Source organism: Marmota flaviventris, chromosome 14 (assembly GCF_047511675.1).
Source record: "Marmota flaviventris isolate mMarFla1 chromosome 14, mMarFla1.hap1, whole genome shotgun sequence".
Taxonomy (NCBI): domain Eukaryota; kingdom Metazoa; phylum Chordata; class Mammalia; order Rodentia; family Sciuridae; genus Marmota; species Marmota flaviventris.
In genome coordinates, this window is record NC_092511.1 from 85,403,539 (window position 1) to 85,419,330 (window position 15,792).

General features: G+C 50.0%; 2 protein-coding genes across 2 annotated transcripts in view; both read right to left on the bottom strand.

Annotated features, from left to right (window-relative positions):
• Rpl31 (ribosomal protein L31) overlaps window positions 1-15,792 on the bottom strand; it is a 306,946-nt gene that overhangs the window by 19,873 nt on the left and 271,281 nt on the right. The window lies entirely within an intron of this gene.
• The window catches only part of Npas2 (neuronal PAS domain protein 2), a 157,246-nt gene that overhangs the window by 9,586 nt on the left and 131,868 nt on the right, over window positions 1-15,792 (bottom strand). The window contains exons 11-16 of the mRNA XM_071601833.1: window positions 15,638-15,785; window positions 13,502-13,586; window positions 10,582-10,723; window positions 9,987-10,096; window positions 7,931-8,020; window positions 3,843-3,989 (exon numbers count right to left, since the gene is read on the bottom strand). Coding sequence (XP_071457934.1) covers window positions 3,843-3,989; window positions 7,931-8,020; window positions 9,987-10,096; window positions 10,582-10,723; window positions 13,502-13,586; window positions 15,638-15,785 — 722 coding nt within the window. The remainder of the gene's footprint in view (window positions 1-3,842; window positions 3,990-7,930; window positions 8,021-9,986; window positions 10,097-10,581; window positions 10,724-13,501; window positions 13,587-15,637; window positions 15,786-15,792) is intronic.

A 15,792-nucleotide genomic window follows, 5' to 3' on the forward strand; every position in this document is an offset into this window, starting at 1 on the left:
ATTTAACCAAAGACCCTATAACAACCTCTTTTAACAAAAGCCCCTCGTGGGGATCGCGGACATCAACGGGCATTATCTATGCCACAGTTCTTGACAGGCGACATTCTGTCTTCAGGAGGGGTTTCTCTTCCTCCCGGCATCTGGTGTGTTCTCTTCCAATCAGGCTGATCCAACCACACACCCAGCACAGACTGACGTGTTGATACTTCCTGAGTCTGGAAAGGCAGGTGTAGAGCCACACCCTGTAGATGCTTGGAGGAGCCCCCAAAGACCAATTTGCTCAAATATCTCACTCACAGATGGGACCCACAGATTGGGAGACCACCCCCCTCAATCTCCTCTTATGCTCCTTCCCCAGGCAAGAAGCCTGTAGTTTTAAAATGAGGCCTCTCTGCCACTTTAGAATCTAAGAAGAATTTCCTGGTCCCCAGCATCTCAGATCACATGTTTGAAGATGAGCATCTCTGCAGCAACAGCTACTTTAGTATACGGCTTGTTTTATAGCACACAGGGTACCTTGTTTCTTACCTCTTTAGTAAAAACCTCTACAAAAGCTTAATTCCCATATATTTTTTTTTTTCTGGTAGGATACGGTCTACCTTCTGAGTAGAGTTTGAATAAATGCAAGCTTTATTTATGATAGGTTTTGTAATCTAACCTAAAAGAGACATATTTGAGTTCTGGTTGTCACCCTACCAACTATTAACAGTATGAGCATTTCATAACTTTTCAAAAGCCATGATTTCTTCATTATAAACAGGGAAATCAACAGCACATTACCTTAGAAGGGACTATATAAAGTCAAAGCATATAAAGTACCCAAGACACAGTAAATGTGGAGTAAATGTTAGGTAAATGTTAGCAATATAAAATGAAAGAAAAGGAGTCTTTTGCTCCTTGGACAATTTAAAGATTGTCTAATAAATGAATAAATGGAAAAATACATGAACAATGAATGAAGCTTTTTGCTCAAGCTGTTCCTGTTAGTGTTACATAACAGACTGCTGTGCTACTCTGAACCATCATCCATACATGCTCTCTGAAGGTAGAAATCCTGTTGTATTTCTGTGTCCCCATAGAGCTCCATCAAGTACCTGGTATGTAACGAGTGTCAGGTGGATAGATGTATGTTGGATGATGGATGGAAGGATGGACAGATGGACGGATGGATGGATGGATGGATGGATGGATGGCTGGCTGAAAAGAACCAACCAAGGAACAAATGCCTTTTGCCATTGCTAGTGGTCTTTTTAAGCATTCATCTGAGTAGCCAGCAGAGGGCGCACGTGCTTTCCAAATGAGCCACAGGCAGCTCTCCATGGATGGGAGGAGGGTGGCAGGACCTTCCGGCAGAACAGCCTGACCCACGTGACCCACGGCATGACCTCGTCTAGGTGCAAACATCAGCAACCTTAGGGGACCTCTCTCTCATAACCCAGTTAAAAAAAATCATCCTTAGGAAGCATTGTAAGCACACAGTCTCATTGAAAATTCTCAGCCAATGAATTAAAATAGGGAAAGAGCAAGTGGGGACCAAGGTCCCTGGGTGGGGGTCCTGGTTTGCTGCTGCAGGCGTCTATGTCTATTCTACCAAAAATACAGTCAAATTTTATGGCTCAAGAAGATGGATTCTTAAAAGTAGAAAAAGTTGTCAGGAAAAAAAAATCTAATTTCTAAGAATAAGTAGATCCTACACTCACAAGTGAACTTTCAGTATTCTCATCTGAGTACTTTTAATGAATTCTCATCATTACAAGACATTTCAGAAGTACGAACAATAGAGAAAAAGTGCAGTGGAAACCCATATCATAATGTGTCATCATTAGGCTTCAAAGGTGATCAATGTTTTGATCTTATTTCATCTAATTCTTCTCTTGTTTGGGGTGGGGTAGAAAGTGGAGTCATTTTTATGTCCTTTTTTTTAACAATTAAATTAAAAAAAACAATGTCATATTTTGGTTAAGCATTTTGCATTATATTTCTTTAAATCTTGGGGGAAAAAAACAAGAAGACAGACTGCTTGAGGAAATGTTCTCTCTGGTTTGGCTATCTGTGGATTTCCATGTTCTTTGGAAAATTCCACTACAAAGATAAGGTCAAAGCACCAAGTGCAGGAAGGATGGCCCCCGAGGCTTGATTTCTACCTCATCCCTCCTAGAACTCGGGTGCTCTTTGGCGTGTGTACTTAGGGGGTTAGCAGACAGCACCCGTCATGAGGAAAGTCCAGTTCTGCATCACAGGGAGTGAAAGTGATAACTTTGTTGCCTGTTATTTTAAAATCTAGCTTTAGTATTGAAAAGGCAGGAAGCAGAAAAGTCCAGACACTGAGGAGGAGGCTTCTACGCCTACGTGGCTTTCAGCAGTTTCTGGTTCAATTTTCCCGACTCCGTTAATGTAAAATTCCACTAAAGTCACTGGAGTTGGGCAAGTTTGGAGCAACCCATCAGGCCCTGGGACCAGTGAGAAAAATATTGCAGTTGGGAAAGAATAAACACAAAGTGGCTGTTTACTAATGTGACAGCTTGATGACCCCATTTCTTTTCTATGTAACCACGGAACTCTTCCTTCCTCTAGTCAAGGTGGGGGTGACAGTACGGTGGGGGAGGGAGCAGCAGGACTCTGGGTATGCCCCAGGCTGTCGGTGACACCTGTAGACATGCTCAGATGCTGGGCTGACAGCATAGGGTGGTGGCTGTCCTGGTTTGGGCTTATTTATGGTGACAAGCCTGGGTAGGAGCAGGAAGGGGAGGAATGTCCAACGGTCACTCCTGGGTCCCCGTGCCTTCCCAGGAGAACTGCTGAACACCGTAAGAAGCCGATGGCCTAAAAGAGGCATTTCTCGCCCACCAACACATCACCCTGCGTTCATCTCTCTATGCTGAGGCTCACACTGTGTCCCCGCCCTCCATCTGCCTGTCAAGGTGCAACTGAGCTGGGTGCCCAGGAGAGGATCTGAGTGGCAGGGATTGGGGGGGGGGGGACAGCGGGGACAATCCTGCAGCCATTTTTAAGGTGTGTGTTTTGTTCTCTCTGCTTCTCTCCTAAAGGGGCTGCAAATTCTCAATGCTCCCAGAGCAAACTCCAAGGTTAGCTATAAATACATTTGCAATTAATGGCTGGATCCCAATGATGCACTTGTGAGGACAAACAGTCCTGAAACGAAGTAAAATTTGGTAATAATCATCATCGTCATCATCCATCTTTGAAAGAGATCCAATACATAAAGTTTTTCTTCCAAAATAACTCTCAGAATGATTCCATAAAGCGATAGCTGGGGGTCAGGCTGCTGCTATCAGAATGTGCAGAGTGTCCCCAGGGGCTTGCAACAAATGGGGTGGCATGAAGGTGCCAGCCCCGGCTCCCTCTGCCTCCCCCTCTGGCTGAGTACAGACAGCCTGACTTCCCAAGTGTCCCTCCATTCCTGTGTTCACCCTCGGCTCAGGGGAAACAGATGGAGGTGCCTCTCCCTCTGCCGGCAGCCTGGGCTGGGTGCTATGAAGTGGGTGCTGGGAGCAGTAACCCAGGACCAAAGCAGGCATCCATGAAGGCGCTCGAAGGCCAGACTCATGAACGAAAATGTGGGTGGGCAGCGAGGAGAATGTGCCTGGCAGAGTGAGAGAGGACCTTGTGGGAATTTCAGGCTTGGCCTGGAGACGGGGACAGGTAAGTGGAATCTCTCCTTGTAAGTGGCCTGTGGATATGTCTATGGGCTCCATGAGCATAGGAGGATCTGCTGGAGGCCATGCAGACAGGATGTGTGGGGCCCTGTCTGCCCTGACCTGGAAGCTGAGGGCTGTGCCCAGAGCAGGGAGGACAGAGCCGGGCTTGGGCAGGGGCATCACCTGGATGTTGGAGTCTTGGACCAGGCAGAGCTGCTCCTGGATCTTGTGAAGCTCTTCCTGCTGCCACCGGATGTTGGCCTGGAGGATCCTCGTCCGCTGCTCCAGCTGGTCCTTGATGGTCTGGAACATGCTGAACTGGGCCGAGAACTTCAAGGTGGAGTCAAAAACACAACCGGATCAGAGAGTTACCTGGGCCTGGCAGACAGGTCGAGTCCCTTTCCCATCCCTTGGCCACCCTTCCCGGCATCCAGGGGCCCCCGGAAATCCTTTCCTCTCATCTGTACTCTGTATGTGACACCTTTGCTGGCATTTCTGGGCCCGTCATTACCCTAGATCTGATCCCCCATGCTCACCAGCTGCTACACAAGTGAACCAGTCACCTGCAATTTGCCCCGAGGTGACAGTGCCAGAGGGAGACCCTATACAAGGCCTTCGTGTGTGCTTTGCAAATTCCCCTCTCCTTTCCCTCGGACCCCTGAAGCCCTTTAGGAAAATCTTGCAGGTGAGCTCTGCCTGCTGTCACCTGTCCCCACACAGGGTCCTGCCCTGGAAGGAGATCATAAGTTGGGAGGAGGGGTTGATGCTCTCTGGGTGCAACGTCCACTTCTTGAGGCCCATCAGTTTGCTGGGCACAGGTTTCCTTTCCTGTTCCCTCTCCCTCTCCTTCCCTCCGACCTGCCTCCTCCCTCCCTTCCTTTTTTGTTTGGAGATGGGCTTCCCCTTGGCTGCCCAGGCTGAGCTCAATGGCGCCCCCTGCCTCAGCATCTGGGATACAGGAGCCGGCCCTGTGCAAGGCTTCCTTCTCTCTCTCTCTCTCTCTCTCTCTTTTCTTTCCTCTGCCCTTTGAATGTACCAGAGGATGCAATGACGGAGTCTTAGATGAGCAAAATGATAACAGATAGAGCCAATGACGAATCACGGCAGGTGCGGTGTTTGCAGAGACCCCCGTGCCCCAGCCATTGCCCCGCCAGGCAGGCAGACCTGTGAACACTCCACGGCTTCCCCACAAACCCGGGTTGTGTTTGCTGAGGTCACAGGGCTGGGTGGGGGTAAGGCCAAGGTGTTTTGGGTCCCCAGCAGTCTTCCTCAGCTTGGCAAGGACAGCCCCCCCTGAACCCGAGTGGCAAAGTGGGGCTAAGGTTTTCTCCACTCCTGTCCCCAGCTCCCACCTCAATCAGAGTGCCCTTGACATCGGACTTCACTTAAAACAATGTTTGGCTGTTATGTGAGTTTAAAAATGCCCAGGCCATTTGCAAAAAATCCCCAGCACTGTGTTGAAGCCCTCAGCTGGATTTTGAAAGAACATTCCATTGAGCAAGCAAGCAAACTGTATCTGCTATTTCATTTTTAAAACAAGGCACAAAAACTTCTACAGTTGGTTGTACAGGAGAGACATTCAGGGCCCCCCCTTCTACCTCTAGCAGAGCCGGCTCTTGGTTGCTTAGTTGGCTTGCACCAGGAGTGGCCAGGGGACTGGACAGTGAGTAGGGAGCCAGAGCTAAAGCTAAGAAATGTTTTTTTTTTTTTTTTTTCCGGGGTGGGGGGGGGTTTACCGGGGATTGAATTCAAGGTCACTCGACCACTGAGCCACATCCCCAGCCCTATTTTGTATTTTATTTGGAGACAGGGTCTCACTGAGTTGCTTAGCACCTCACTTTTTGCTGAAGCTGGCTTTGAACCAATGATCCTCCTGCCTCAGCCTCCTGAGCCGCTGGGATTACAGGAGTGTGCCACTGCACCTGGCACTAAGAAATGTTTGTTACCCTAGACTCCCAGTCATTGCTCTCTTGATATCTTCTTGACTGTGGCTTTTTTTTTTTTTTTTTTTTTTGCAGTGCTGGGGGTCAAACCCAGGGTCTCGTGCATGCTAGGCACATGTTCCACCACTAAGCCACACCCCAGCCCCGGCTGCGGCCTTTGTGATGAAAGGATCTCCTCTCACTTAGAGACATTTTAGAAACACAGGGTAAGCAAAAGAGCCTTTTTGGGAAACCACCAGTTGTCCAGATGACTACTCCCCCAATTTTGGATTTAATTTCCCCCTCCCCTCCCTGAGAGTGATGTCATCAGTGAAGGGAAAAAGAGAAAAATCATAGCATCTCATCATTCCCCCGGGGGTGAGTATGAAAATGTTCAGCTGATTTGGAAAGAGACAGTAGAGCGGGCCTCTGTCTCTGCAGATTCAACCAGCCTCAGACGGAAAATACTCGAAAAATGTATGTGCTGAATAGGTGCAGACTAAAATTTGCCTTGTTATTATTCCCTAAATAATATGTTATAACCACTATTTATACAGCATTCACACTGTATCAGGATCATGAGTTGTCTAGGGATGATTCACAGTGCATACGATGACAATGACATGTGTAGGTTACATGCAGATACTGTGCCATGTTATATGAGGGACTTGAATGTCCATGCATTTTGGTATCTGTCGGGGGTCCTGGGACAAATTTCCTGTGAATGCCAAGGGTGAACTGTATTAACAAAACGTCTTAAAGAATTTAGTTATCATCAAGTACAGTATTCCTAACAGACCAAGAGCAGTCACTATTAAGTAAAGCGAAGTTCAATAAATGAAAGATAAATTCCCCAAGGAACCTAATCATACATATATATTATAAATACAGATGTTCTTTGACATGAAAGGGCCAGAAGTTTAAGGAATTCTCATCTCATGTGCCTTTGGATTGAAAAAGTTACTAATTTCATACCAAATGTGTCTTGGACATTGAAGAGGGAAAAAAAAAATCATTCTCTTTTTTGTCCAGAGAATAAATTTTAATCAGTCGACTCTGGATGAATAGCTTCTACATCATTATTCAAGCCCGCCAGCCAGCCAGCCAGCAGTGGAGGCTCACGTGTCTCTTTCTTATTCCAGGAAAGCACCAGCGGCCACTTGTGCAAGGACATATGTTCTGAATGGTTTTCCTTAGCTGTGACAGGTCCGCACCAGCACGGGCCAGGCCGCGCCCTGACAAGTTCAAGGGTTGGCGAGCGGCTGCCTGGGACCCGGCTTGAGCTTGTGGCCAGGGACTGGAGCAGCTAAGTGGCCCTTAAAGGAACTGAAGTCAGAGCTCTGGGCTTAGCAGAGGCTCAACTCTCTGCACGACCACACACTGATCGGTCCCTGCTGCGGTCAGCCCCGAGCATGGCAGACACTTTCATGACTCCCCACCAAAGCACAGGCACGGGGCCCTCTTCTCTGCTGCCCCTTAATTCTCTGGCAATATCCTAGTTATCTTTCCAGGGCTAACTGGAATGTCACATCCCCCAGGAAGCCAGCTCAGACTTTCCTAAGCAGACACTTTTCTTACTGACTTTTTAAAATAACCTGCCCGGCCTGGGTGGTTTCTCCATTTATACGTATGCCACCTTCTTTATAGTACTAAAAGCAAGGGCTGTGTTACAGTTATCTCTGTGTCCCTAATACCTTGATTACAGACTGACCCAGATAATAACTGGCTGAATGCTGTTGAAATCAGGAAGGAATCACTCATAATTACTTTTAAAAAAAATGTTAGGCTAGAGTACTAGAACCCACATGCTTTAGATCCTTTCAAAGTCTTCCTATGACATTTGGCCTAATCCAGTCCTTTCCTAGAATATAGCCAATTTGGAGTCATAAAAAAAAAAATGAAAGAAATGCACCAGCAACTCAGGAGGCCAAGGTAGGAGGATTGCAAATTCGAGGCCAGCCTTAACAACTTAGCAAAATCCTGTCTCAGAATAAAAAATAAAATAAAATAAAAAGGACTGGGGATATAGCTCAGTGGCAAAGCACCTTGGGTTCAATTCCTAGTATAAAATAAAGAGAGAGAGAGAGAGAGACAGAGGAGAGATTAACAAAGATGGTTACAAGGATGAAAAACAGACCCGGGGACAGAGAATTGGAGAACGTCTGTGGAGAGGACAAGAACGGCAGATGATGAAGCGTCTAGCTCCACACACCCCCACGCGCACCTCGGGAAGCACATTTTCAGGCCTTGGCTGGTGCCCATGTGTGACAGACACCAACACCAACACACCCACACCATCACACGGTCTGTCTGGAAGGCGTTCTGCCCTGTTCCAAGCACCAGATTTACCTGTGCCATGGGAGCAGGTGGGCTCTGCAGAATGGTCTGAGGCAGAAGCTGCTGCGTGAGGTCACAGGACGGTGGGGAAGGCAGAGGAGCCTGTTAAGAGAAAAGGGATTTGTTCACGGACACTGCTTCTGGGCTGTTCCAGGGGACAGTCCCTTGGTTGGTTGGGTTCTCCAACTTAAAGGATCTGCCGGCCCTAGGTGAATAGCAGGAAGCGAGGGCTTCTAGAAAGTATGGGCGTCTGTCCCCTGGTCACGCTGTTTCCCATACAGGGCATGTCACTTGGGCCAACCCCCAGCTGGTGCAGGGTGCAGGTGACCCTGGAGCACTCTGAGTCCATGACGGCTCATCTGGGCGTGTTCAGCAAGGCCATTGTCACCTACCCCTGTTTAGACCTCATCCTGGGCTGGGCTGCCTTCTCCCCAGGTGGTCCCTTCTCAGCAGTCTCAGTGGCCCTGGGGGTAGACTTTAACCAGGGGTGGCTTCCTGCGACGCCCTCTTTCTTTCTGTTCAACATGAGCACAGCCGGGCAGACACACTGTGCGTGTCTGTATGCAGGACCTCATCCAGGTGATGGAGATGGGGGTGGTCTCACCGGCCACCTGGAATCTTTAGAGACTCCCAGGAGGTGGACTGAGTCACATCCTTGGTCCCCAATCACCCAGGGACACGGAGAAATGAGAAATGCAAATCCCCATTCTATGGACTGGCGTGGTTTTTAAAAGAAAAGTAAAAAGGACTCTTCTGAAATCATCCCCAAACTGGGGACTATAAAAAGAAGCCCAAATCGAACCATTGCCCAGGACGGCAGCCGGGGGCAGTGACAGCAGGAGGCCTTGCTTTGAGTCTGGGTCCCATGGGATCCCAGGATGCTGGCTTGGGTTCCCCTGACTCTGTCCCTCTACTCAGCTGAGGGGGAGCATAGGCACACTGAGGTGCCATCAGTGGTGTCCTGGGCAGCTCACACTCTGGAAGAACAGCAGTGGCAGCTTCCTAGTGCCCAGAGGGGGCTGGAGGGACAGGAAGTGGTCTTGGTCAAGCCCCATGTTGAGAGTAAGCCTCAGCCACGCTGCTCAGGAAGAATGTCAAGGAAGATGGCACGGTGACTCCATCTCCAAAGCCAGTGAGGGACGGGCAGAAGGTATCCATCCGGCAGCTACCCGGATGTGGCCCCTGAAGTCCCTGGACACTTTTCCCATACAGGAGTAGGAGTCATATGTCCCTCTGTATGAGTGAGCTGAAGATGGGAGCTGTGACCGTTTGGGTCAGGAGGAAGGTCACTGGGTGACTTCCAAGGTAAGGTCAGGTGGCTGTGTAGCATCTGTGTGGATCTCTAGATGCTGCCTCTTGGAATCCAGCCACCATGTTGGGGGAAGCCCCAGGTGAGGAGAGACCGAAGCATCAAGGTTGGAGGATCACAGTTGAGCCCAGCCTTCAGCCACCCCAGGCCGAGGGCCAGACTGCCCAGTGTGAGGACCGTCTAGGATGAGAATCCGCTAGGCTAGCTGGTGAGACCCCCAACACCCCGGGGGCAGAGAAGAGCCACCCCATCACGCCCTTTTTGAATTCCTGACCCCTTATGCCATGAAGCTAGGTGTGGTTTGCTAGATGGCAGTTGCTGGCCGGAATATTGTGTGCTGATGACTTTGCATGTGGCTGGTGTGCTTTCTAAGAGGCCATTCATTCCCTGGCCTTCTGGAAAGGCCTGGTTTTAGTCACAACAGGCTTCTCCAATATCGTCACCAGCGTGAAGCGTGATTCAAAATGGGAGGGTCCTACCACACACCCTCCCAGGAATGGGGTGTGATTTCAGGTTTGAAGTTTTGAGTTGGATCTTTAAAAATCCACTTGGATTTTGTATCCTATTGATCGACATCCATGTTACTTTTGTTATAAAAATGGTTCACGTTTAAATGACGTCACTTTGTACCCCCACCCGCCACCCCATACTCTCCATCTCTAAGTAAAACTGATTCCCTGGGGAAATTCAGCCTGTGGCTCTGCAGCCCCGCCACATGGTAGCGTGCCCCTGTTGAGACGTCTGGGGTCTCACACGTACCGGCATCGTGGCTGCCTGGCCGAGCCCGGGCACCAGCAGCTCTTGGGGTAGCGTGGCTGATCTTGGCAAAGCGGTGGTGCTGGCCTCTGCCATCAGCTTGGTCGGAGTGGCTGGAAGAGAGCAAGGCGTTACCTCCCCGACCCACAGACACTCAGCAGCGTCCTTAGCCACAGAGGGGAACAGTGACCACAGGGTGCACGGCACAGAGCTCGGCTGGAGCCTCTGACAAAGGAGCCTGCCACGGTAAGGTGGTTCAGCCAAGCCACCAAAGCCCGACCTGGGGCGGGTGGAAGACACCACAGGAACCCCGACTGCATTCCCAGCACTGGGCCCAGCGGCTGCGGGATCCAATCCCTCACCAGAGGCACTAACGGTAACCAGGGGACAACCAGGGGACGGATGGGCATGTCCCCTGCTTTGTCTTTGCTTGGTGCTGCAGTGGAGACACCAGAGTGTGGACAGGGGACAGGGAAAAGAAGCCCAGGGAGTGTCCACCGCAGGGCACCTTCTGCTTGCAAGGAGGCACGGACTGCCCTGGGTCAACCAGGCTAGGGACCCTCGGTGGGGCTCTGCCCACCCACAGACTGTCACTCACAGGCGGGTTCGGACATGGCTGTGTGCGAGGACTTGTGGGAGCTCCTTGAGGACACTGATGGCGAGGGACTGGCATTCAGGCCCGCGGCGCCCACGTCGAGAGGGTTAAAGTGCTGCTGGGGGTCATGGCTGGAGCCCTTGTCCTGAAACACACGCACAAAGTCCCCGTTCAACACGGGGGAGATGGCAAGGGACGATGTCCTCAGTTCTGAATATGTGGGACAACACGGGAGCTCTTGAGTCCCATAGCTGCCTGGGACAACACTGGGGTCAGCAGAGGCACACGGATGTCATCTAGATATCACCGAGAGGCGTGGGGCCCGTCAGCAGCATTGATTACATTTTTTCACCTTTTGTTTTGATTTTTCAGATTTTTCCCAATTGACTCTGCATTTTAGAAAATGCTTTGCACCCCAAATTTTGTGTTTCTAGAAGCAGATTCTAGAAACAAGGTTGCTGTCAGCACTAGATTGTTAACACAGTGAATGATAAGTGCCTTTGGACCTTTCCAGGGTACAGCCCATGCTGCCACTCACGAGCAGCTCCTCCAGCCTCAGTGACCTTGGAGCAGAGAGAACAGGCAAAGGGCCTGAGGTCTCCTGTCTTTCGGCTTCTGCCCCTTAACTGATCCTGGCTCTCAGGATGCCTCTGCCTCAAACGTCATGAGGAGAAAACAACTGTAGTGTCCAACTCTCTGAGGGACCAACTCCCCACCCTCGATGGCTTAGGTGTCATAGATACATGAAAACAGGGGTTATTGTAATTTTTAAGCTAAAGAAGAAAACAGTGAATGATTCCTGTTCCTCCCTGATCATAGAAAGATGGGAATCACCAGCCCCCTCTGAGCCAAGTCAACAGGCTGGCCTGTACCCACACTCTTGCCCATAAAATCTCGTGTGTGGGTCCAGGTGGCTGTTCTGTCTTTTGAGTCATGGTTCCGGTGAGAATGCACATTGTGTGTGTGTGTGTGTGTGTGTGCACACATGTGTGCTTGCAAGGAGGGCTGGATGGGTTGATATGCAACCCACAGGCCTTTGTGCAGAACAGAAGGTACAGGATGTGGAGTGTGTATGGGAGACAGAGATTGTAAGGCTGTGCTGCTCAGTGATAGGGTCCCCTGCAAGGCTCCACTGAGGGTCCCCAGACCCCAGCTGGATGTGAACTGTGTGTTTCTGCTCAGCAGCAAAATGAGCCCAGGGAGAGAGAGGGAGCACCCTCACTCTGTCGTTCATGGCCATGGCCCTCGCCACGCCACCCACCCAAGCACAGGAACTTACATTTTTACATATGTGTCAGTCAAGGGCAGATTTGGGGAAAAGGAAAAAAAAAAAGGTGTATCGAAGAGTTTGAGAAGCACCTTTCAAAGGGGTTTCTTAGCTCAGCATTCAAGATCATATTTGTGTGTTCATACATCATGTGCATTGCTAAGAGAAGACATCGTGCTGGGCTTAGGATTCCCAGAGGAATCCGGAGACAAACTTCCACCCGGATGATACACACGCATCACACCTGCTCTTGGGCTGGGATGTACGATGTGTCCAACACCTGCCTATCAATGGCTTAGTTCCCTGACATGATACATGATGTGTTATGTGACAGAGCTGGGTGACAAAGACTTCCATAAACACTGGTGTGCGGGTGAGGAATCACACAGCATGCACCACCATGTGGCACGCTGGTGGGGTGGGGGGGGGTGGGCACCAGAGACCCCACCTGCTCTTTGATCTCTAAGGTGATTTCTCTTTCCTCCTGATTCGGTCCTCCAGGGAGGAGGGATACTTCTGTTGGATTACAGTAGCTGAAGGACTGAGCCCTGGCTGCTGCAGAGCCACTGGTCCCAGGGTCACCGGACGCCCAGAGCTGAACTTCATCAACTCTAAGAGGCACCCCGCACCCTCGTTTTAACACAGCTGAAATTGGGTGTATCCTTCAACTGATGAAAAGAAATCATTATTTCACAAACAGTCTCGGAGCATTTTCTCTTTCTTAGCTGGAGATTTAAAAAAAAAAAAAAAAGGTGGCTCTTCCAGTGGACGGTGCCTTAGCGTTGATGATGTACTTCACTCCCTCTTTCTTTCTCTTCCAATGTTTGTGCCTGCTTTGAGGAACAGGGCTCTGGTCTACTTGCAGACAATCTCCATGTCCCTTTGCATTGTTCAAGAGGGGACCAGAGAGCTCAGGGCGGGGGAAGAAGAAAGGTAATGGGCTTCGTGGAAGGAAATGCCTTTTTCAGAGCAGAGCTCCCTGTGCAGAGCTGGGGCCTTCGTGGATATTGACTAAACCCCCAGGCACAGAAACAGAAGCCTGCAAGAGGGGCTGGGGCTGCAGCTCAGTGGTAGAGTGTGTGCTTTGCATGCGTGAGGCCCTGGGTTCGATCCCCAGTGTCCCAAAGAAAAACAAAAGCATGAATGACATGGAAGTGTGTGAGGGTCAGTCCATCCACAGGCACCCCGAGGCCCGGTGGCAACACAACAGCACTTAGGCTAAGTTAGCGACAGTGGCCTTGAATTATTCCACACCCTGATGGAATGATGGTTTTACTCCCCAGCTTTTTATCTGTGGGATAAATGCAAAGAGGGCTTATTATAGCCATCTGGGGACGATGAGAAGCCGCCAGCCGTACCTTATGTCCAGTGGCTGCTTCTAACCCAGCTTTGTGAGTGACAACCTTCGGGTGTCCTGGGGTAGGTGGCTGTCCATGCATCATCTGGAGAATGAGGACAATAACAACATGCCCTCTCAGGACTGCCACGGGGAGTGCGGGTGGGGGGGAGGGATAAGAACATGCCTAAAGACACTTTGAACACCATGGGAGTGTAGCAAGATTCCATAAATACGAGTGGCTCTGTTCTTCTCATTACTGTTTTAGTAGCCTCTGCCTAGCCCATGTTCACCTCACCCACCTGGCAGGATGTGCTTACCTTCATGGCGGAGGGGTGCAAGGCCTCGGGGGGCGGGTCTTCCAAAGCCAGCTCCTGCCTCCTTTCCACCCGGACATCCGCATAACTGCTCAGGAAAGCGAGAGACACAGTGGAGGCAGAACATTCCAATGACAACTCCCAAACCGGGGTTCTGTCCCTGCCACCCATGCCCAGCAGGGGCAGCACCCAGGACCCCGTCTGTTCCCCTGGGAAGGACTGAGTTTCACTCCCTGTCTAGTTTCCACTTGAGGGACTCGGATATGACGTCCCCAATGCAGGGTGCTTTTATGACTTTCTCCTTCACTATTCTCTCCCCCCAGGAAATCTTCAAATGCAACTGTCTTTAAAAAGACATTTTCATCCGTGGGGCGAGCCTTTGCCTTTAAGTGATGAAAAGCTGTTTTCAAAATCTGTTCAGTCTGGACTGTGGCTACAGAAGGGTGACAGGAAACTTTTCTGGTCATTACACTTCTTAAAAAAAAAAAAGAAGTTTTCTCTCACACAAATACAGAATTAGCCAGACTCAGACCCCAGGCCACTAAAGGCCCATCTAGGGACGCTCTTTTTCAATTTCACAGGTAAACTGGGTCAATGTAGTGATGCCCGAGTGACCCCACTTGGGTTATTCCCTCCTGCAGGCCCGGGAGGGCCCTGGGACGAGACGCCAGCCTTGGTCTGCTTCTCGTCTTATTTATCCACTTATTCACTTCACTCCTTATGGTCTCTGAACGTTCCTAAGATTTGGGAGACTAAAGATGGAGAAGCCGAGCCCACTCTGAAGAACAAGGCGTGGGTGATGTCCAGCCTACCCTGAGCCCTTGGAGACAGACCCAGGCTCAGTGGCAGTGGGGTTCTGGCCAAGAAGTCACAAACCCCTGGCTGCTAAAGTCTCCAAGGGTGGACAGGGAATCCAAGAACGATTCTCTAAGCATGAGCATAAAATGGGGTGAAATGGGAGGGAGAAAAGCTAGCGTTTCTCTCTCTGTGTACTGTATAACTGCTGCTCAGTATACGCACACAAAAGGAGAGGTGGCCACATCTGTTTGCCTTTATCTATTATTATTTCTATTTATGGTGGTCCCTCCATAGCCAAGGGAATTGGTTCCAAGACCACCTGTGCATACTAGAATCCACAGACATTCTAGTACCTTCTAAAAAATGACATAATGTGCATATAACTTACACGTATCCTCCGGCTGTGTTTTAAAGCATCTCTGGGTTACTGACAATTTCTAATGCAATGCAAACACTATGTATACAGTTGGCTTACTGTCACGATTAGGGACTGTTAAGAAGAGGAGAATTCTACATTTCAGTATGGATTGATTATTTTTGGAAGAGTTTCAATCTGTGGTTGGTTAAATCTATGGACGTAGGGTCCAGTGGATATGGAGAGGTGACTATATGACATACAGTCCTTCTACCCTTTCTTTCTTTCTTTTTTCTCAAAAGCTTCTTTTCTAAACCAGCTTAAAACTGATTTATGTTCCTAACATTTCTGGAGTGCGTGGCGGGAAGGAGACTTCCCTTATCCACCCCTGGGAGTTGGGACCCCACCCAGGATGCATCTGCAATAAGGCGGGGGGGGGGGTTGTCTTTTTTGGTGCCCTGGGTTGAGGGCTCCCTGAGGTCACCAGACACCCGCAGGGGACTTTCTCCCACAGTCAGCCTGGCTGCTCTCTGAACACTGCCTCGGTTGCCAGCAGGGGTTTCTAGAACATTAAAAATAAAGGGAGTATGTGTTTGAGTTATTTAGAGGCAACGTTTTAATTTTCTTCTCAAATCAGTGACACGGGAAGGCTGGGGGATGGAGAGAGACGAGGGGAAAATATGTAAGTAGGTCAGTGAAGCAGGAACTTACTAAGTAATATCCTGGCAGCCTAAAAGAGTTCATGAGGCTTGCACAGGGGCCTGGAGGAAACTCAGAAGTCTCAGTCATGGGAGGTGACAGCGGCGAGGCTACCTGGGAGGTGCTAAGCTCTGGGACTTGTCCTGTTCACTGCAAGTGACAGCCACCTTGACCCTCAGACACAGTGGAGGCCCTGAGGGGCTGCTGATCTGCACCAGTCATCACGGACCCCGGGCACCCTTCCCAGGCACTGAAGGGACAAGCCCAGACCCGCCACCGCATAGTACCTGACCACCGAGTGCGTGCACACGATGAATTCGGGTTTGGAATTCCACTGGTGGTAGGTGATGTAGTAGTGGGTCTGCAGCCAAATCCACTGCTGACCTTTGGTCAGAAACCGGTAGCAGCACGATTTCCCTTTGCCAAACTGCATCACTGGGAG